This window comes from Perognathus longimembris, chromosome 18 (assembly GCF_023159225.1).
Source record: "Perognathus longimembris pacificus isolate PPM17 chromosome 18, ASM2315922v1, whole genome shotgun sequence".
Lineage (NCBI taxonomy): Eukaryota > Metazoa > Chordata > Mammalia > Rodentia > Heteromyidae > Perognathus > Perognathus longimembris.
Genome location: NC_063178.1, coordinates 13,545,149 through 13,568,963, shown reverse-complemented (window position 1 = coordinate 13,568,963; position 23,815 = coordinate 13,545,149). Strand labels below are relative to the sequence as shown.

Here is a 23,815-nt window from a genome sequence, read left to right as displayed (position 1 = left end):
GAATTGCCAGAAAGGCTAAGTAGACAATTGCCAGCGCGACGGTGCGGCCTTGCTTTCCCTGTAGGACGAAATTGAGAGCTGTCAGGAGACATTTCGGCATATGTTGATTACACTCATGATGCACGGCACAAGGAACCCCAGTCCCAGGTTCCCAATCTATTTAGGGCTCGATATTCCATCATCTATAACGCAGACAGAAGGAGTGGGCCACTAGTGTGGCAGTCGCTGAAATGGGGTCATAGCATTTTCAATAAAAGACACTCCTTTCTTTCTTCTGATTAGTGTGCACTGGGTATTTGAAATATGTTTCTGACTCACTCTGTTGTAATGTACCTTAGTCTTGTAACCTTTGTTAATTGTGAAAAGTATCCAAGCTTATAACAATATGGAACTCTTCAAAAGGAAAATTAATGCTCTGCCCTTTGCTCTACTGGCTCAAATCCTTGCCTTGTCTTACTTTTTATTCTTTGCAGAAACCTCACAAACAGATTGCTATATCTCCTATGTATAGCAATTGCTATATATTCACACACACACATATATGTATAATTATATATGTGTGTGTGTTGCTTAAATAATTAGATGATGGTAAACTTAGTATACCCTTAGTTTTTTTACCATATTGTATCACCTTTCCTCTATACATACACAGATGCCTGTTTTGATAACTGAGTTGCATTGTTGTCTGGTTTTTGCATGCATTACCTTGCTTATCACCTGGTAATGAACCTTCTTGTAGTTCCCAATGTTTAATTATTGGCAAATATTTAACACTGCAATATAAGCATCCTTTTACAGGCCTTATCATCATTTTCCACTCAATAAGAAAGAAATGAAAAATAGGAATTTTCCACGGTTAGCCATTATCTCTAATCACACATTTTTGTAATTACCAGCATAGCTCATTGTAATAAAGCGCAAAGATTTATGTAAAGACAGACTATCTCTTTCTGTATATCTGCCCTCAACTCAGCTTTTAGTTTGTGTGGGAGGCATTTGTGCTTCACTCCCGTCTGGGATCACAGCGGAGCAGAGGTGATCTTTCAGCTGTGTGTCCCATCCAAATGCTTTCATAAGCAAATCAATTACCCAAGTTTGGGCAAATTTTGTATCCTAATGATAGACTGCCCAGCTAGCCATGGTTTTCTAGTTTTACCTTGTTAGATCGTGGTCTTGGATTTTTATGAATGCATACAAGAGCCTGCCTTTCAGAGTGCATTCATTTAAATGCTCTCTGTGGCATGATTTTGAAATTAGGAAGGGAGGAAAGGCTGCAATGATGACGTGAAGAATTTGCCCCGATACCCACCAATTGCTTACTGTGTGATAAACGCGCCTCTAAGCCACATGTTTCAGGATTTCTCGATACTCAGGAAGAATTCTTACAGTGTGATTACAGAAACAACCAATTTCCATAAGTGAAAATGAGTGTGGTTATTAACGGGGCCTCCGTTGCCTATTGCATTCAATCACATTTATCACCAGCAAAGGAGAAGGATTGTTTTGCATGATTTAGTGTTTACACAATTACCATCGTACGGCCAAGCCCCGCTGTACTGGAAGCTCGAGAAAGAAGCATATATGGGGTCCTGTTGCAGGTAATAAAATGGAAAATCCAATTTGCAATTGCAGAATAAGCCTGTGAGTGATAGATGATCTTCATAGCAGCATCGGTCAGAGGGTCAGCGCTAATCACGGCGCTGCCTGGCTTCCCAAGCGGCCTGCGCCTCCTGACTGAGGAGTGAGCAACGTAAGCCTGTGTCTGGGAGCTAGCCAGCGTGTCTGTGGATGCCCCACTCTGGAGCTTATTAGATCCTCTTTGTCACAGTGCTTAATCCTGCTGCCTGATCCTTGTTAGAACACCACCCGAGCGCTGCTCAGCCTTCTAATAAAGGGGTTGGGTGAGAGAGCTCCTCGCTGGACGCACTGAAGCGTGCGGCATTGGGGGTGATTGCAGGCTGACTGACAGCAGGATGAGATGCTGCCTGCATGTTATTACTTAAAAGGAAACCCACCCCAGACAGCTGACAGAAGAGCTTTGCTCAGGCGATGGGAACTTGTTGCTAGGCCAATATGAGACGGGTGTCATCTTTTCACACAGTATAATGGCCTAGCTTTGCTCTAATTATATGAACCCTCTTCTGAAATTGCCCCATGCTGGGCTAGCTCAGAGTGAGGTAAGAGAGCCTGGGAGACGGTAACTTGCTGGGAGGAGTACAGCTCCACAGAAGCAGGAGCAGTGACATTAAATTGGAAGACAAAAGGATACATGTGGTCATGCCACAGCTTCCTTCGTCACTGGGAATGAAGCGTTGCTCAGTGAGGCTCATGCACAAGTTCCATCTTGGGCCGAGGTAACTGGTTCCTCATGTGATTTTCTTAGATCTTTGTTTAAAAACAAAAAGAGCAAAGAGCATCTAACAGGAAGCTATTGTTTGCTGTACCCTACCTCCCCCCACCCCCAGTAACTTGAATCATACTTTTCTTTAGGTGTTCCAGTTTCTGGAGCTCTATGAAAAACCGCTGTGAATTTGACATAATAGCATCGCCCGGTACTAAAACTAAATAAATGAGATAGGCATAAGATAACCAAAAGCCCCTCCCTCACGCACCTGCAGTCTAGGGTCCAGATGCTCATGAATAGCTCATGGTCCTTTCTGACATCAGTGGGAGACTCCCCCCCCACACCCCCCAAGGCAGTGTGTCTAGCTTGCATCCAGCATCTCCCGTGTGCTTGACTTAGCAGCAGTCATTAGCAATTCTCTGTGCCTGTCCCGTCTTTCCTGACAGCACTAAATAGAGACATCACTTGGGACTGACAGGTCTCGGGGGCTGTAGGCATCAGTCAGAAGGCATAACGGACCTTCCTTGGCATTATTCCCTTAGGTGTGGTGATTGTGAAGCATAGGACTTTCGTGCGTTTTTTGATTTGTTTTGTTTTTCCAGAGGATTACCATTGGAAAGACTGCAGGCTTAGTAAGGAGCTGTTAAGTAGGTAACATGCCATCTTTGGCTTGGAGTTTGTCAGTGGCAGAATGCACGAGCCTCTTGCCTGCAGAAATATGCGGCTATGCCTGAGGTTCAGGGATGGTCCATTGGAAGCTGGTTAGTTCATATCATACTTGCACTTTTATATTACGGGGGTAAGTCAATAATATTTGGTCTGTGCTCCAAATATAGCTACCTTCCTCTTCCTACTCTTCACTACAAAGTTAAAAAAAATAGAAATCATGTTCTCACAACTCTTGTCTAAAAGCACATGTTAACTCAACAAAGTTGAGTTCATTCTTGGTAATGTGTGAATGAAGGAAAGTTCTGAAACACTTGTGTAATGGAACAGAATTCCACCACCTAGAAATTCACACTGTATTTCTCAGCAGGATAACCAGTGTTAGAGATGAAGCGGAAAGGGGTGTAGAGGAAATTAGCCACTTATGGGGGTGGAGACCTCCCCCTTTGCTTGGGAATTAGTTTACATGCTAATTCCATAAGTGAATAATTTATACTTTTCATTTCAATTATCTTTATTTCTTTTCCTCCTTCTCTTCCTTCCTCCTTTTATCTCCTCCTCTTCCTTCTCTTTCTGTTCCCCTTCCTCATCTCCCTTCCTGTTCCTTCTTCTCCTTCTTACTTTAGGATACAGGTGCTTTCCCAGGGGCCTCTGCCATGTTTCCTAGTTAATTGCATTCTGAGTCAGTGGTGGGATTCCAGGTAGGAAGATGTGAGTATATCAGCATGAATTCTTTGTTCAAAAAATTATGTATTTTATAGTGATATTTCTCTGTGCATATGGTTGTAAACTGTGATCGTCTTTACCACCCCTTTCTCCCTCATGTTTCACCTTCCTATTTGTTGCCTCCATAAGACCTCCCTGTTAATAGTTGTGACACTTTGGGCTGGCGTTTGTTTTAGTTCCAGGTAACAGTTTTGATAGAGGTTTGCTCAGGCTGGCGCCTTCGTCCTCCAGTTAGTAATGAGTGGTTGCACCATGGTGTCTGTTATCTGTTACATGACCCTTCCCTTCGTCTTCATGCATCCTAAGAACCGTGACAAGGTAAACATTGTAGATGAAAAAAAAATTACTTGTAGCAATTTAGACGTGTGTATTGTTCTCAGGAAATTGGAGAAAAAGAAGCAGTGAGGGAATGGAAGAAAAATGAAGACATGAGTGCCACAAACCCGATCCTAAGAGGAAATAAGAATTATAGAGAACTGCAACTGGGCAAGGTGGCGTACGCCTATAATCCCAGCCTCTCAAGAGGTGGAAATCAAGAAGATCCCATGTCAACAAACAAGCCAGCTGTGGTTGCAGTGCACCTGCTATCCCAGCAACATGGGAGACATAATAGGTAGGATCCTGGTCTGAGACCATCCAGAAAAAGCACAAGACCCTATCTGGAAAAATAGGTAAGGTGAAAAAGGTCTGGAGGCAAGGCTCAAATAGTAGAGTGCCTAATTAGCCAAGTGCAAAACTCTACTACCACAAGAAATAAAGAATGTTAGCAGAATGAGAATGCAAGCAGTAGTCAAGGTTAAAACCTAAAGTATCAGTGGTAACCGCGTGCCAACAGAATCAATCCTAGGTGAGACAGGATACTCAAGCAAGGGTATACACATAGCCCATGGGCTTTCACTTAGCCCAGGCAGCCTTCTGAGTTGTGAGAATCCAGCTCATTAATGTCCTTAGTGATTTATTATATGACTAATGAGGCTTAATCAGTAAGTTGAGGAAATTGACAATATTGATAATCGTGGTGAGAAACACAATCCACTTCCTTTTGCACTTTGTATCAGCAAATCCTTAGTGTCTTTGGAAGGATGATGATGAATTATTTTCTTAATATTTAATAATGTCTGCATTACTTAAAAGCATTAGATGAAGTTGTAATCACTTTTCTTCCTCCCGGTTTCTGAACAATGACAAACCCATAAAGAACCTACTATTCTTTAAAGATGAAATATTACATTGACATTCCAGCTCTTGGGTCAGGCCAGAAGTGATTGGCATGGTGAGGTCTTCGCATCTAAGTCCATTTTCACTATCCTGGCTCTCAGTGATGCTGAAAATAGGCTCTAGTGCTTCAAAACAGCACAAACATGTCATGGGAGGAATAATTGCTACATGTCTACTTTAAACAACCCTACACTTTGGACTGGAAGTCTGAAAATGTTGTTGTGCAATAGGTCTTGGGACTCCATTGTGGTTAAAGCTAGGTACATCTCTGCTACTTACCTTCTGTACCTGGCTCTCTTTCATAGGTAAGCACATTAGAGGAAGTTCCTTCACAGATTTCCCACCAGAAAGGAAAAAGAAATAGAGTGGCTGAATCAAGGGGGACTCTTACACCATCTCCAGTAAGCCATCTCTATTGATCCGGTAGCCATGGGACCCAATTGCTTTTATCTGTAGCAAGAAAACAAGGTTGGATCCAGGGTCCCATTCCCACATGGACATTCTCTGATCAGTCCATGTGACTTAGCTTCCCCTTTCCATTTCTTCACCTAGAAAGTGTGGCTTGTTACTCTCCTTGGGGATTGCTGGAGAATGATATGAGGAAATGATTTGACGAGCCATGTGTAAACTGACTAGACCTGTTATAGACATTCCTCAAAATCATTGTCATGTTAATGGGATTCTCCTTGGGCTGTTCTGAGGTGTGCTTTTGCTACTTATGTAATACCATGCTAATGTTACCTGGGTAATAGTCCTGTATTACTTCATTCATGCTCCACGTTACTTGGTGAAGAAAAACAATGATTGGACTGGGCTGAGATTCAGCAACAGAGGGAGAAGTAGACTTGGACATTGTCAGGAGGTTTTAGTGTATGACATCTCTTAGTCTTGAAGGAATCTTTTTGTCTAGCAAATACCTAGAAAAATTCTTGGCAAGAATACCTTCTAGGTTTTCCTTTCCCTTCCCTTCCCTTCCCTTCCCTTCCCTTCCCTTCCCTTCCCTTCCGTTCCCTTCCCTTCCCTTCCTTTCCCTTCCCTCCCCTCCCCTCCCCTCCCCTCCCCTCCCCTCCCCTCCCCTCCCCTCCCCTCCCCTCCCCTCCCCCTTCTCTTCTTATCTTTTCTCTTCTCTTCTGTTTCTCTTCCTTTCCTTTCTTCCTCCTTCCCTTCATCACTTCTGTTTCCCCTCCCCTTCATCGCTTCTGTTTCCCCTCCCCTTCCTTTCCTTTTTTCTCCCTCTCTTCCTTCTTCTGCCTTCCTTTTGTCCCTTCCTTTCTTTTCCCTCCCTCTGTTCTTTCTTTTATGCTCTTTCCCTTCCACACTTCCTCTCCCTCTCTTGATTTTCCCTCCCACCTTCCCTCTATCATTCCCTCCATTCCTTTTTCCTCTCTTCCTCCCTTTCTTCCTTCCCTCCTCTCTTTTCCACTCTCTTTTCCTCCCTGTCAGCCATCTTCACTCCCCCTTTTCTTGCACTTTTCCTTTATTTGGTCTTTCTTAAACCAGGCTGTTACTGGTAACATTGAATGTGTACCAGTGATGAATTAGAGAATGATTTTTTTTTTCTAACCCAATGACCCACAAGATCCTTTGGGCCATGCTGCAGTTACTAAGCATGGTTTCTTGTAACTGGTTTGCATTGGATGAAATGATCTTCACCTTCTTCTTTATCTTTTCAGGAAACTTGGATTTAACTGGTCAGAAACAAGTCTTCAAAGCAGAGAACAACCCCTGGGTGACCCCAATTGCTGACCAGTTCCAGCTTGGCGTCTCCCATGTCTTCGAATATATTCGCTCTGAGACATACAAGTAGTAAGTAGTATATGACTTTTCTCCTCAAAAAAAAAAAAGAACAGTAAACTGATTTTATGATATTTGTAAAAAAATATTTTGAAAAAAATTATGCAACATTTTCCTGTTGGTGGCAGTTGAGACACTTCACTTTTCAAATGTTTTATTAAAAACTACATGTGGTAGTTGTCTTTGGTTTTTCTTTTAGACTGTTTTTACTTGACATTTCCAAGGACATTTTAACCGATTTTCTTTAGAGAATTTTTAAGGTATTAAGTTAGTTGAATATTCATGACACTTAAGGAAATTCACCAGACACATTAAGGGCTGAACATATTTTATTCTTCTGTGAATACAAAGAATTGCAAGTGCTATGAGCAAAATTATGAAGCTGCTTATTTATAAAATCAGTAGAGAATACTAGGAAGGTGTCATCCTTATTTAGAAGGTGTCTTTCCACTGGGATGATTACCTTGGAAGATAAAAAAAAAAAGCAGACGAAGGGGAGGAGGAGTCAAATAGCTTAACATTGCAGCATCAAACACTCTCTAATCCTCACTTGAGGTGAAGGGGCTTCTGGGAAACTCCCCCAGCCTCTAAGTGATTCCACCTCTTCTACCTCTTTGCTCCTCCACAGTTTAGGGCTCAGAGGAATGCTGCCCCTCTCATCTGTTTCTGCTGTTCTGTTTTCTGTCATTATTTCTCTACTTTATCTCAGCTTCTCCTTCCCAATACAGTCATTTATCTCAATGCTTCACTGATCCCTAAGGCCAAAACTAGTCTAGTTTTAAACATCTACAGAAAGACTTGAAAAGAAAAGAAAATCCATAGTCAGATGTTAATCTCTTTCTATGTTCAGCACCAATGTTTGAGGATTTCACATCCCAACCCTAATTGGGAAGAGCTACAGGATGGTTAAAGGTCACATTCTGTTAGGACTCTCTTCTTTTCTTTTTAAATTGGAAAGATGTCCATCACTGTGGCTAGCACAGTTCTCACAGACTCTGTGCTAGGCAAGCAGGACAGAGTTAAGTGACTTACAGAACCTCTATGTATAACTGGCCAGCTGTGGTTCTGTAGCTGTTCTGAGTAGCCTAATGTAGGACAGCAACCATGAAATTAACCCAGATGCAGGTATAGCTCAGTGGTAGATAGCTTGCCCAGTGTGGTCCAGGCCCTGGGTTCAATCCTCAGCACCACACACAACAGCTAAATATCAATGGCAGGTCCTCAGAGATAACTTGAAGCATGTTTTCGATTTACTTCGGCTAACACTGCAACATATATAAGTCCTAAAAAGAATAAGTATAGAATAGGGTTGTTGTTTCATGGCCCATATAGCAATATGTGATTATTACCAACTTAACCTTTTATTTAAAATGCAAATATAGCTCAGCCTTAGAAATGAGTGTAGTGAATGAAAATGTGTGAAAATATAATTGCTAGCTAACAGATTATTGTTCATTTTGTTTCTCTTGTTAATGATTGCCATCTTGAGATAGAACTGTAATGGTGTTGCTACTAAATGCTAAGCTCCATGGTGCTCAGTTTGTTGCGTGTCTTTTAAAAGACCTTCTGCATATGATAGTATACAGAAAAATATATAAACAGGCTCTGATTAATCTAGAATTCAAGCAAATACTCTTGGTTATTCTAGTTAGCAGGTTTTTAAAAAATGTATTACGGATTAATTTATAATTTACAGGGAATTAGAATACATTGCATATGAAAGTGCTTTTGACTTCAATTTTATCTAGAAAGATTAATTTGTGTGCTTATAGATTTTGTAAGACCTTACAGTCATTATTAAGCAATTAATTACTGTTTTTCATTTTATGATTGATTTCTATTGTTTAAATATGGTTGGGATTCTGGGATTCTGGTTGAATAGGTATTTGAATGGCAGTGAGTGATACATTTTAAACAGTAGGTTTTGTGATATATCTCCTGTGTGTGTGTGTGTACGTGTGTGTGCATGTGTGTGTGTGTGCGTGTGTGTGTGTGTGTGTGTGTGTGTGTGTGTGTGTGTGTGTGTGCTTTTTGAATTTGACCCCAGGCTGAGCTAACATTTGATCTCAGGCTGGTCTTCCCACTTCTCTGCTCAGTTGCCGGGGTTACAGGGGTATGCCACACATGGTTTGATGGATGCATTCTTATCTCCATCATTAGCATCCTACTTCTGAGGCACCTTTTGGATGCACTGTGGAGCACAGTCCCCTGCTATACAGTTACCAGAAGCTATGCCATCACTGTATCCTCTTGCAAGGGGTCCCACCAAATCCCACTGCGTGCTCCCAGGGGCCTCTGCGTGAGCTGTGATGAAGAGTCATACTACTTGACATGTACACTCCTGGAGAATAGGGACCGATCCTCTGTGACTCCCCATTTTCCCCCATTGGGAATGAAGGGCATGTTGACACTCCCTCTATTTTCATTTTCTCTCCTCCCATTCTGTCATAATAGCTACCTTCATTCTTTATCATTCTCACTAGCCAGAAACAAGAACTGTTCACGGAGCAAGACATAAATTCAAACTCTTGAGTCTCAAAAACAATATCCATGACTTAAACTTTAAAGTCCTTGAAGTTCTGTGCCCTGGCTTCTGCCTATAATCCTCAGCTACTTCTGAGGCAAAGATCAGAGGATCACAGTTTGAAACCAGCCCTGGCAAAAAGTTAGCGAGACCATATTTCAACAAACAAGTCAGATGTCGTGATTCTTGCCTGTAATCCCAGCCATATAGGAGGACTACAGTATGAGACAGGCTTGGGCCAAAAGGTCTATAGGCTTTATCTGAAAAATAACTAAAGTGAAAGGGCTGTTTGAGGGAAGGACCCAAGATTAAAAACCCCATTGCTTCCCCAAAAGACAAATTTAAGGTCTTTATAAAAATCCTTTTGAGGCAGGTGCTAATGGCTTAATCCTGTAAGCTTAGCCACTCAGAAGCTGAGATCTGAGGATTGTAGTTTGAAGAAAGCTGGGAAGGAAAGTCTCTGAGACTCTTATCTCCAATTAGTCACCAAAAAGCCAGAAGTAGAGCTGTGGCTCAAGTGGCAGAGCACTAGTCTTGATCACAAAAATGCTGAGGAACAGCACCCAGGCCTTGAGTTCAAGTCCCAGGAACAGCACCAAAAGAAAAAAAGAAGTTCTTTTTTTTTTTTCCTGACCAACTAATTCACCTATCCTAATACCCCAAGGAGAGCAGTAAAGAGCTAAATAACTTACCAGAATGTTTCGTTTTCACACACAACCATGGGTGACTCCCACAGTAACCTGGGCCTTCTGAGGCCTGAGTCAGGGCTAGAAAGCAGCGGAGATGGGGCTGCATGAGAGAAAGCAGCGAATCTGATGTTTAGGAAGAGCTGAGGAGCTGGAGCTGACAGAACTTGAGCTAACAGGAATGCAGGTGAAGCAGGAGGGGCTGGTGGGGGGCCAGGATGATGCTGAGGGGTGGGGCTCTTCAGAGATGTTCTGTGGGGTGCATTGTGGGCATTCATTGTGTTTTCCTGGCCCTCGATCAGGAGGAGGCCACTCCATTCCTTGTTCCTCTGAGTACTTGGCGCCAGGAGAACTTTGTGCCTGGCATGATGGCATGGATTGTTCTAAGTTCTCCCCTCTGGTAGAGTGAAGCCATGGTTGGTTCCGCCTCCTGCAAGAGAGTTAACATTTTCTCACTGATAATGAGTTACACTGTCACCTTTCACCTTTTTTTTTTTTTTTTTTTTTTTTTGGTGTGTGGGGAGGTACCGGTCCTGGGACTTGAACTCAGGGCCTGGGCACTGTCCCTGAGTTTCATTTTGCTCAAGGCCAGCACCCTACCACTTGAGCCACTGCACCATTTCCAGCTTGTTGTGGTTCATTGAAGACAATAGCCTCACAGACTTCTCTGCCTGAGCTGGCTTTGAAGCATGATCTTCAGACCGCAGCTTCCTGCATAGCTAGGATGATTACAGGCGTGCATCACCGGCGCCCAGCTGCCTTTGAACTTTTTATTTGATGGTGGCCATCTCCTGGTTTCACCTTTGATTTTAGTGCAGCAGTTATGATGGACCAGTTGCCACTTGTCTGGGTTCCAGAAGGTGAAGTTTTTCTGCATGAGGGGCAGTGAGTCAGGGCTCTTGACAAGATGCGCTATGAAAGGAAGGAAGTCACGCCTTTCAAATTTCTATCAAGGAACTTCAGAGAGAGACCACAGCCATTTTAGAAGCTGACAAGTTAACTCCTGTCAACAAGTTAATAAAAGAGGTGATTTGACAAATACTAGGCTGAGAAATGTGCCAGTTGAAAGTGGCATTTGGAAAGCAGGCATCCCCAGAAAGCTGCAATTTGCAAAGCGTGGTATCTTGTTTCTAACCTGGAATAGCTCAAAAGATGCTTCCTGTTCATGTTTCAAATCTTGTGGCACATTTCTGTCTTGGGGGAAAAGTGTACCATTCATGTATTTTTCTTGTTCTTTGTTTGATAGTACTGGGATTTGAACTCAGGCCCTGTACTTGATAGGCAGGTGCCCTACCGTTAGATCCATACTTCCAACTCTTTTTGCTCTAGTTTCTTTTTTTGTTTTTAATAGGGTCTCACACTTCTGTCCAAGACTAGCATAGTTCACAATCCTCCTATTCATGTCACTAGCATAGCTGGGGTTACATGCCTGGTGTGTGTGTGTGTGTGTGTGTGTGTGTGTGTGAGAGAGAGAGAGAGAGAGAGAGAGACAGAGACAGAGACAGAGACAGAGAGGTATCTTAAATTCGAAACTGACCATAGGATTATTAACATTAGTTAATTATTAACATTAGTTAATCATTTTAATAAAATGATGCTTGAAGAAGGTTGGGATACAATGAAAAAAGGCTGAGAATTCCTCTTCTCTAGAAACCTAGCAAAATCAGACATCCCATTTTGATTTGTAAGGAAGAATTCTTTTTATCCACTGAGTATTATTTCTCAAGCTGTTTTGCCTACAAAATTAAGACTAAGTTATATACCGATTCTTTTTCTTTCTACATTGTATACTAGCCTGTTGCAGGCTCTAAAGGCCATAAATGCACTTCATTAATCAAGTCATGAATCTGCTAATGGCTGCAGCCCAGAGATTCTTTTCAAAGAAACTTCACAGATGTGTGTTGAACGTAATAGGTGAGCCTGTTCTTTGTAACACAATTTGTGAAAGGAAATTGTGTCGAACAAAAGCTCCATATACCTTATTATTCTGCTGGGGTATAAATGGACTTGCAAAGCTAGCAGATGGTTTTTATAAATAATGTTAGAAAGAAAGAGGAGAGGGTTAAACTGCCAGGACCTTTCTAGCAGTTAGTGAATTTTACATACTGACAATCAGTATGCAGAAGAGTGTAGACTTTCCCTTTTTTTTTATTACTATATCTGAAAATAACTCAGATGAAGATGTGGTGGGGGAGGGGGCAATATTTCTGTGTAGTAGACATGAAAATGAAAGGCCATTTTTTTTTCTATCTAATGCTTTTGACATAAAATTGTTTTTATTTTTTAAAGCACACTAAGTATTCTATTCCTGGTCATTTTTATTTCCTTTATGGGTGTTACATATGTATGCTTTGTTTCTGTTTTAAAGTTAATAAATGGATTAACACATTTCCTCCATAATACAAAACGTGATTCCAACTTTTGACATCCCTGGACCTATTTCTATGCAAATAGGCTGCATTCGCCAATACTGCTAAGAAGTATGCAAGAGATGAGGGAGGCTTGTGACATACCTTATATTTTGGATAATATTGAGTCACATCACAGAAAATAAAAATGGACTAGCATTTGTGAGGTCCACTTAAGATGCGTTTGAGCTGAGTCCTGGTAGAAAAGACCACAAGACCACGAGACTTATAGACCCAAAGTCTCTAAGACTCCCATCTACAAAATAACCAGCAAAATGCTGGGCTAGGAGCATGGCTCAAGTGGTAGAGTAGACTACCACACAAGCTGAGCAAGTGTAAGACCTTGAGTTCAAACTCTAGTACTGACAAAAAGAAAAAAAATCATCTCATAGGTCTCATCCCATAAAGGATCTGTAGCCACAGCTCAAAGGTTCAATTAACAGTGGCCTGCCAATGACATTTTTTAGAGATTGGAGGTTTGGGCTTGCTGGGCTGGTACTATACCATTTGAGTGACACTTCCAGCCTGGCTTTTTACTGGTTATTTTGAGGATGAATCCTCATGGAGTTTTCTGCCCAGCCTGGCTTTGAACCGTGATGCGTCCTCCAGATCTCAGCTTCCTCCATAGCTAAGATCACAGGCACGTGCCCTCGTCATCTGGCTCGCCTTTTTCTCCTGCACTGATCTTCTGTACAAGAGACCGCTTCCCACAAGCTGACCAAGGCTGTAGCCATTCCCTTTCATGGGAGACAACTTAATTTCTTCCAGAACCACTCATAATTCCTGTGTAACAGATGATGTAATTGCCACCCCCTTTACAGCTTAAAGCTATAAATACAACCACCATGTTGTAAAACCTTAGAGCACATTTTCAGGATTGCTTGAACTTCTGTTTTCCTAGATAACAATGTTTATAACTAGTCTCAAATAAATGGAATTCTTTTTGTTGTCCACTAGGTTGACTATATTCTAGGTAGGCAGTGGAGCGAATTCTTAAAAAAAAAAAATCCATCACTTCCTTTCTTCTGCACTAAGGAATAGGGTTTGAGTAAAAGAGTCAGGACTTAATAATCTTCACTGTAGTTGCTCATCTGTTTGTCTGTGTGGTCCATGGACTTGTAGTTGCTCTCATAAATTAATATCTTCCCTTCCAAGGTAAAAGGAGAAAGAGATGATTTGATGAAGAATCTTTTCCTCTCCCAAGTTTTTGATAGGTCTTTTCATATATTTTGAATTTAAAGGAAATTTTCCTTTATTGCTCTGTGGCTTGGTTAACACTATTATTCATGTGTGTATTATACATAGTAAGAATATATAATACATCGTGTGTAATATATATACTAAATATCACAGGTAATTAGATGTTTTACTTTGAGTATCTCTACAGTGTATACAAGTTTTTTTAAATTACATTTTTACTATCTTTAAGTAGTTGTGCAAAGTGGTTAACATTCAACAAATCAGTTTGTAAGTACAATGCTTGTGCGCGTGCGTGCGCACGTGCGTGGGGGGCGGTTGTGCATGCACTCCAGTTCTGGGGTCTGAATTCAGAACCTGGGCATAGTCCCTGAGCTTTTCTTTTTTTTTTTCGGCCAGTCGTGGGCCTTGGACTCAGGGCCCGAGCACTGTCCCTGGCTTCTTCCCGCTCAAGGCTAGCACTCTGCCACTTGAGCCACAGCGCCGCTTCTGGCCGTTTTCTGTATATGTGGTGCTGGGGAATCGAACCTAGGGCCTCGTGTATCCGAGGCAGGCACTCTTGCCACTAGGCTATATCCCCAGCCCATGTCCCTGAGCTTTTCTGTTCTAGGCTAGCTGCAACTCCACTTCTGACTTTTTGGTGGTTAATTGGAGATAGCGAAAGGATATTTCCCGGCCATCCCAGAGGACCATGCGGAGATAATCACAGACAGGAGAAGGTTCATAAGGAGGTTTATTAGTGAGGCCATAGTTTCCACGGGAGAGGGAGCTACATGGCGTCTGCACCTTATCCAGGTGGCAGCTTCTTCTCTCTGGGGGTAAAGGGGAAGTAGGTAGGTAGTGAGTAGGAGTGGCTCATTAGGTATGGGTGGATCTGGGGGCTAGTGGGAGGAGCTGAGGGCCTGAGGCTAGGGGAATGCTAACAGATAGGAGCCTAATGAACATCCCTGCCTAGCCTGGCTCTGAATTTTGATCTTTAGAGCTCTGCCTCCTGAGCAGCTAGGGTTATAGGCATAAGCTATTGGTGCCAGCAAGTACACTACGTTTTGATTTATGCCACCCCTTTAATCATTCTCCCCCATCCCTCTCAACCCAACCTTTCTCATCAATCTTCTATTTTCAATGGGCCTGCAAAGATTACTTTTCTAAAAGTCTATAGCTAGCTGGGCACTCATGGCTCATGCCTTTAATCCTTGCTACTCAGGAGACTAAGGTCTGAGGATCATGGTTCAAAGCCAGCCCAGACAGGAAAGTCTGTAAGACTCTTATCTCCAACTAACCACCACCAAACCAGAAGTGGTGCTGTGGCTCCGAGTGGCAGAGCAGTAGCCTTGAGCAAAATTGCTCAGGGATAGTGCCCAGGCCCAGCGTTCCAGACCCACAACTGACAAAAAAAAGTCTAATTTTTTTTAAACCAAACTTCCTGTTTGACCTGTGCAGTGTCCATGACTTCAAAGGGCTGCATGGTAAATCCACCACCTAACCGGGGAAGGTTAGGAGAGAACTTTCCTAGGCTATAAAAAGCAGCATTAGGAAGCAAGCAGGTCTGCCTGAAGGCATCTATGGTAAGCCTCATTGGAACCGTTGTCCTCTCCTGGAGTGTTTTCTGCCCTGATGTGCAGCACTAGGAGCACTCGCTGTCTCCTCTGGGCCTTCCCTGTGGTCAGGTCTCCCTCTCACCGAGAAAGCTCTGCAGACACCTGGGGAAACCCAATTCCACTGGCTTCATACTCATTGTTGTTTTCTTATTTCTCAGGGACTCCTAAATTCATCATTAAAGATTTCTGAGTAATTCTTAGAAGTGTGAAGTTAGGATGCAGGAACCACAGCCACCACTAGCATGGGAGAGGAGAGAGATTTATTCTGAACTTTGCCTGCAAGTTACTTTTAGGTAGGACTTTAAAAATGGGACAGACCCTGTGTTTCTTTTTCTTCCTCTTCCCCCTCCCTCTCTCCCCCATGTGACTGTTCATCATCAGGCTTGATTGCAGCATGGCTTGTAACTTGTAACATGTAGCAAGATGCTTTATGGCATCAATTTAAGGTACATCGAATATATATAACTTGTCCCATTTGACTAAATGAAAATAAACATCAGCTAGACTTCCATCGGCAGATAGAAATACATTGGGTTCCTTCATCTTGAAGAGGAACTATTTTGAGCTCCATTTTTAGATAATAGTCATCTGATAGAATTATATTGAACTATTCATATTGACCTCTACCATGGAGTGAAATTGGTCGGTCTTCCATATTGATAACCTTTTTAACTCCCCGTAATCTTAAAGTTCAATGCTTGACACTTTTTCTCCAGCTAAGATGAATTATTGCTTGCATTTGCTGTTTTTATTTGAGAGATAAATTAAAAAGTGGCATTTTTATAATCAAACAAAACTGTCTGTGATTTCTATTCTCTACACAGTAATATCTTGTTTTATTACATGCTGGCTTTTTATTGAGCTCTGGTCTCTTATTCTGGTAGGGCATTGTTGGAGGGTTGTTTTTTTATTTTTATTTTTGGCAGTTAAGGGTTCTTCTGTGTTATCAGGTATTTTGGTTTCAAATACATTATATTAGGAGACATTTCAATCCATTTTCTCAGACAGAAAACTTAAATATATATTCAAAGCATTTGTCAGGGCTTCCATGTGTTCTGCACGAGTTAATATCATCTTATGTGTATGTGATTTCATACAAATGAATGTATGTTATTTAAAACCTGAAGTATTAAAGAAAAGGTAGGAGAAAACATAGTTTTTCACTATAATACTTTTTAAATTGGCCTCATCTGAATTTATTATTATTATTTATTTATTTATTTTGCCAGTCCTGGGCCTTGGACTCAGGGCCTGGGCACTGTCCCTGGCTTCTTTTTTTTTTTTTTTTTTTTTTTGTTCAAGGCTAGCACTCTGCCACTTGAGCCATAGCGCCACTTCTGGCCATTTTCTACACATGTGGTGCTGGGGAATTGAACCCAGGGCCTCATGTATATGAGGCAAGCACTCTTTGCCACTAGGCCATATTCCCAGCCCTGAATTTATTATTCTTAACTTCAAAATATATTAACCTCAAAATGTGTGATTCTCTATTATATTAATATATATAGTATATTATATAAAATATATCAACTTCAAAATGTGTGATTCTCTTAAATTTGATAGTGTATGTTTAGTGATTACATAAATGATCATTGAGATCTTGCTTGTTTTGAAATAACAGGCTGACTAAACATCCTGACTTCTCTCTCCTCATGCCTGATTTTGGCTTAATTTTTTATATTAATTTGCTAAAAGAAAAATAACCACTACTGAATAGCCTAGAAGCAATGTGTTATAACTCTCCATTCTAAAGGCCAGAAGTTCTAGGTCCACGCATCCGAAGGCTGGGAGGGAAGGGCCTGCTCTTCCTCTCTCTATGGTGTAGGGTTGGCCATCCCATCCCACCACCTCAATAAAGGGATGGCCGTCTTTTCCCTCAGGTCTCTTTACCTGGTTCTTGCTGTTTGTGAGGCTTTCTCTGCATCAGATATCCAGATTCCCCTTCTAAAAGGACAATAGGGCTCTGGGAGGTAGATAATGGTTCTGGTTGAAATTGAAGTAAAGAAGGAAAATAAGTGTTGCATGGAGGAAACACTCTAGGTGAAGATTTATTTTTCTTTTATATTATAAACCTAGTTTTCAGATCAAAATACAGCAAGTGAATTGGAGGGCAAGGAAGGAGGTTTGCAGATCACCCTGATTTGTGCCACACAGGCAAACCTTTGCCCAGAATCATGCTATGAAAGGTGGCTTTATGCCCCTGTTCTGTGACTGATAGCAAACCTGACAACTCTCCCCTCCCTCGCCTCCAGACTGAGAATTAAAAACTACATCATCTCAGGATTATTCCAGCAACTGTTTCTAATTCCCAGTTCTTTATGTTCTGGAAAACATGGTTGATACCATTTGATTTACCAATTCATTATTTTTTTTAATTTAGTTTAATTCTTGAATATGTCCTGCTTCTCCATATCTGGATTTACTTTATTGATTTTTTTTTTTTAGCAAAGGAAGACAGTGGTAACCCTGAATATAAATTGTCACAGGAAAATGAATACGAGACAAAATTACCAGATCAACCTTTTTTATTCTATATTTTATGGAATATCTAATATCTGTTTGGCAGTAACTTATTCTTGCACATGAATTCCTGACACTTTCGATTCTTTAGACTTATTAATCAGTGCAGTCAGCATCAGACCAATTTTATGAGACTTACCAGTCATCAAAAATTTATTATCAGATAAATCAAAGAAACAACGAGCGTCTTAATAGGGTAGAGAAAGAGGCATGTAAAGGATCATTTAAGGCTGGGCTTTCTGTCAGTTGTGTGTCATATTTACAGCTAATATCCCAGAACTCACTCATAATTCCATGCAAACAGCCAGCAGGGTGATAGTTATCTTCTCAGATAAACCCTTTCTGTGTTTCCTGCAAGAGAATATTGTGTTTGGTTTAACAATAAAGCTTAGTTTGCTAAATACTCAGGAAGGTAGGGCATACCATTGTCCAATGTTGAGTGTGTAGCATGTATGTTAAAACAGGTTCTGCATTTTCTTCTGTATTTCCTTACCTTTGCCAACCAAAATTAAGGATGATTGAGTTCAGTCCTGCTCTTGGGGTGAGAGGCTGACCTTGAGCTCTTCAGAAAGACAGAGGGAAGTATAGAGCTTACTGGTAGACACAGGCACGTGTCTACTGTATTCTCAGCTGGGTCTAGACATTCTTTGGAAGGTATAATGAGAGACTCACATCTGTACTGTGCCAGATGAGCTATTTGAAAGGAGTTTTCTACTTCTCCCTAGCTTTGTCCTGTATGCACTGGCACCTTCACCATCTTCTGGGACCAAAAGCTCAGGGTAGTGAGCCACACTGGTCCCAGCCAGCCTTTCCTACAGCCACTGAGAAGGAACCCAAGATGGCAAGACTGAGTTATACCTCATCACAGCTACTACTTTTCTGCCCCAGTTCTTTATGAGTGATGCCTTCTTCACTGCACTTACCTATGGCATGCCCAGCTAATTCCATGTCTCAGCTTAAAATACTTCCCCAGGGACCTGACTGCCCGTCACTCTAAGTCCCTCCTGTCATTTCTCCAGGGCCTTTCCTTTCCTTAGTAGCAGTTTTATTGATGGTGACATAATAGGTATCATCACTAATTGAGTATATACCAGGTACCAGATTGTTTGCTTTATATATACTGTTGGCCAGCTTATCACTCAGCATTTATTTGTGTGAATAGTATCCATATTTTGGACATTGAGTACATAGATTTTTTTCCCCCTTTAAGAGAATGAAATCTTTCTGATAAGGAGATCACGAGATCCTCATGGTGAGACATGGCACATGGGTGCTCTCAACACCTATACTGGAGCTATCTCATGCAGGGGTGCCCCTGACAGGTCGTCCTAACATAGAAAATAAAACCCTCTGCCTTCTGGAATACACCATAGTTCTGTGTTTCACTGGCGGATACAAATCAGTATCTGAAATATTAAAATGTGTTCTCGGTATGTAATATTCAGTGAGAATTAGGTCTTCCCAGAGGCTTTGATAATTTCTATACACCTCTTCTTTTCCCAAGCTCCATTTCCAGGGCCAATGAAACCCTTCCTTAAATGAGCGGGAGATATTTGAAAGTGAAGCTTTCTTCTGCACGAATCTGAGGGCCCGTGGCTTGCTCGTCAGACATTGCCCATCAGGGTGGGTGTGTGGAGTACTACTGATGGCTATCTCTAGGAAAAGAAGCGGATGGACGGAAGTAGAAGGGGAGAGCATATTTACTCTTTTTTTTTAATTTTTTTTTTTTTTGCCAGTCCTGGGCCTTGAACTCAGGGCCTGAGCACTGTCCCTGGTTTCTTTTTGCTCAAGGCTAGTACTCGGCCACTTGAGCCACAGCGCCACTTCTGGCCGTTTTTTGTATATGTGGTGCTGGGGATTCGAACCCAGGGCCTCATGTATACAAGGCAAGCACTCTTGCCACTAGGCCATATCCCCAGCCCCCAGCATATTTGCTCTTAAACGTTGGTACCTTCTGAATGCTCCATTTCGGATATGTATTCACTATTTAATTACATTAATCACATTACCTTGGAGCTGAGGGTTGCACTGAGTGGCAGAGGATGGATCTTAAACACGTGGGAGGCCCTAGATTTAAGTCTTAGGAAGGAAGGGCAGGGGAAGGAGGGAAAGAGGAAAGGGAAAGGTAGGGAAGGGAAGGGAAAGGAAGGGAAGGGAAGGGAAGGGGAAGAGAAGAGAAGAGAAGGGAAGGGGAGGAGAAGGTGAAGATGAAGGGGAGGGCAATTAAAAAATATATAAAGAACAGTGTAGATATCTTTACTATTGGTTTGTGGCATTCCATTCTCTCTCTTTCTCTCTCTCTCTCTCTCTCTCTCTCCATCTCTTTCTCTTACCCCACCCCCACAGGTACTGTGTTGTGTCTTGGGTCTTGAAAAGAGATGATTTGGATGAGAGCTTGAAAGGTTTCTCAGTGCATTGACTGTTCTCTTTCTTGGCTGAAGCATTATGATTCTTTCTTCTTCTTCTTCTTCTTTGGATTGGCTAAGCAAGTGTTCAGCCACTTAAGCCTTGCCCCCAGCCCTTGTTACTTTGCTTATTTCTCTGATAGTATCAGCTTTTTGCCCAGTTAGCATCAGACCCTGGTCCTCCTACCTACACCTCATATGTAGGTAAGACTATAGAAGTGTGTGTACACGCACGTGCACGTGTGTGTGTCTTAGGACTTGAACTCAGGTATAAGGAATTGTCCTTGAGCTTCTCTTGCTGAGGGTTAGTGCTCTACCACTTGAGCCATAGCTCTACTTCTGGCTTTTGGGAAGTGTATTAGAGATAAGAATCTCACAGACTTTCCTGCCTGGGCTATCTTTGAACTGCAATCCTCTGATCTCAACCTCCTGACCAAGGATTATAGGTGTAAGCCACCAGCTCTCAGCTGAAGCCCTTGTTTTGAAGATAGGGTTTTACTAACTTAAAAAAAAAATTAAAACTGGCCTTGTACTACAATCCTCTTGTCTCTCCCTCCTGGGCTTATAGTTATATGCCACCATACCTGACCAGAATTATGAAATATTACATCATTCTAACACCCATCAGAAGACTTTAGCCTTGCCTGCATCCTTGGAAGAATTTGTAGCAATCTGTCACTCCTTTAGAATCCAACATGAAAAAAAGAGAAGAATAATGAAAAAACAAGAATGTAGATTTTTGTTGGGTTTCTCATTATTGGTGTCTCTTCTCACCCTAGGATTTTCAGTGATAGACAGGTTGAGGATTTTATGTTTATTATTATTACTTGAAAAGGCACCAGAGTTCACAATTTAGAAATAGACATCTTAGAATAATAGATTGTGTATTAGAGGGTAGGATTGGACTTCAGATCCTAGTATATATGAGACAGGAATTATTTTTTTGTTTGGTTTCTTTTCTCTTGTTTACTTGGGGGGCTGTAAGCTAAAATGATGTGTGTGTTTGAGACTGTTTATGTGAGATTATGAGCATTTTTAATCTGTTCTTGTGCATTCTTGATGGAAGCCGCGTGAGTGCTGATCTTTTAATAGCATATGTCTTGCAAGTAGCAAATTTATTTTGGTACTAAATTCTAATTTCTTAGGAATGTAAATTTTGTCGATACAAGTTTTGTTTGGTAATACTTAAAATCTTGGTCCTGCATTTTTGAAGTTTTCTGGAGGCAGCTTCTGCTTTATTTGTGTTTTTTTTTCCCAAAGTTTAATTAACATGACAAGGCAATGAGAAAAATGCTTGCCATAAAGTAAAAATATCCTTTATGAATTTTATACTGGAACACAGTTAGGAAAGAAAGGATTACAAATGGGTAAATGTGTTGTTCTGGGAATAGATTTCCAGGATGACTTTGCTTTTATTGCAGTTGAAGGACTAAGAATTTTATGCAACCTCTGCTAGGACAATTCAGAGCATGTGTTATAAAGTGGCCTATTCCTAACCCTACTCCTTCATGTCTCTTTATGTACTAATGTAGACCCATGTGCGACAGGACTGGTCACAGTTAACTATGGAGAGAGAATTGACATTCATTGACTTACTGCTACGTTCTAGGCCCTGGTGGGTTCTTTGTAGGTTTTATTCTGTACAAGCGCATAACACCTGAGATGTATATGTATAGTCATCTCTGCTTTTAGGTGGGAAAAAGAAGAGTTATAGCATGATGAAAATGACTAATGGATTAGCCTAGGGATAGAGCCAGAACTAAAACTCAGTCTGTACCTTCTCTAGTTCTCCCAGCTTTTGAGTAATATCTAGGAAGAACATGAGGAAAGGTAGATTACATGCTGATATTCTCTTTGGCTTTCGATGGGAAATGTCTCCCAGAAAGGCTCATCTGTTCTTTGGTGGCTGGCTTTGTGATGGACTTTCAGGAAGTGATTGGATCATGAAGGCTCTTACAATATCTGTAGACTAATTATTGATGGCTTTACAATGTGATCATTCTTGGGAAGTGGTGGAAATGTTCACAAGTGGGGGCCTTGGAGGAGGATGGTGATTGAGCATGTGTCCGTGGGGGCTGAGTCTCTTGTCCCACTTGCTCTTCACCATCTTTTCTTCTACTTCCTGTCTGCCCTGAGGTGAACATCTCTTCCATGCCATGCTCTGCCGCCATGATATTCTGCTTTCCCACAGCCCCACAGTCATGGAGCAGGTGAACTAGGGGCCCAAATGAGTCTTTTATTTCCTGTCCATTGACTTTTTTTTTTTTTTTTTTTTTGCCAGTCCTGGGGCTTGGACTCAGGGCCTGAGAACTGTCCCTGGCTTCTTCTTGCTCAAGGCTAGCACTCTGCCACTTGAGCCACAGCGCCACTTCTGGCCATTTTATGTATATGTGGTGCTGGGGAATCAAACCCAGGGCCTCATGTACATGAGGCAAGCACTCTTGCCACTAGGCCATATCCTCAGCCCCTGTCCATTGACTTTTCTCAGGTATTTTGTCATGATCACCAAAATTCTCACACCAATCCTCACAGGAAGTTAGTGTGCAGCATTTAAGAGTAAGTATGCAACCATTTGACTTTTCTAGTTCTTGAGTCTGACTCAGCCTCTTGCAAGGCCACTTGCTTCTGCTAGGTTTGAAGAAATATGCATGCCCAGGGGTCCCTACCCAGTGTCCCTGCTGCCTCCTCTTCAGTCCCTGAAAACCCATCTTCCTGCAATTCACTTGGACTCTGACTTAACATCCTCTTGTGTAGTTTTGGTACAGTACTGTAGCACAAAGCTGTTTTCTATCTAGCTCCACCCTCTGGTTTAATGGGTATTCTTCACAGTTCTATTGTCTAGTTGGATGTCAATCAGTTAATGCAAATTAAAGGGCTTGACCTTTCTCAGGCAGCCTTTAGGTTATTTCTGTTTTATATTGCATAATGGACTCCTGGCCTTTCACAGCTCATCTTGTACTGACGGAAATCAGATGTGTTTGCAGGAGAGGAAACCTGTTAAGTCCCCTCAAGATCTCTCCTCCATCTCTTCTTTGTGTCTTTTGTTTTCTTATTAGCCACAAACCTAGGTTTTGATTCTCTTGACCCAACAAAGAATTAATTCCTCTCCCAAGAACTCTTCTTTAAACTTCTTCCATGTTCTGTACTAAAAAAAAAAAAAAAATTGTGTGAGCCACTGGATAAGAGAAAGGCCCAGGCCACTATGCTTTGGTGACCTTTCTCAGATCTTGCCCGATGCTTCTTCATTCTCCTGGGCGCTAATATTTGTCTTCTAACACAAAGAGCTTTACTTTAGTTTAATTCCTGAGTGGCCTTTGCTGGTCCCTCACTTCATTCAGCTTTCTGGTTTGACAGCATCTCAATAAAGGCGCTTCATGTCAATCAATCACAACTGGACCACACAGCCCACCAACCACTGCTATTCTGAGCTTTATTGTCCTCTTATGATAGAATGGATGCTCCCCCAACCTCACGGACTGCATTTCATACCCTCTTTACCTCCACTCACTTTGGACAATGCCTGCTACCTAGTGGGGGTCTCCGTATATGTGATGAATGCAAACTGTTGTTCTTTCAACTGGACATTGTAGCCTACATTTCTGACATTTCCGCTAGAGGAAAAGAAAAATTTTTGAAAACCCTTCTCTGGTACATATCCCACACATTTTTAGTGTTTCCCATTCCCTTTGTATGTCTGAGTTGCACAGAGTTCACAATATGATCATCTGA

At 41.7% G+C, this 23,815-nt stretch overlaps 1 protein-coding gene across 2 annotated transcripts in view; it reads left to right on the top strand.

The window, feature by feature from the left end:
- Positions 1-23,815, top strand: part of Rsu1 (Ras suppressor protein 1) — a 166,312-nt gene that overhangs the window by 74,126 nt on the left and 68,371 nt on the right. For both annotated transcript variants that reach the window (XM_048368019.1, XM_048368020.1), the window contains exon 8: positions 6,628-6,760. In XM_048368019.1, the coding sequence (XP_048223976.1) occupies positions 6,628-6,760 (133 nt within the window). The remainder of the gene's footprint in view (positions 1-6,627; positions 6,761-23,815) is intronic.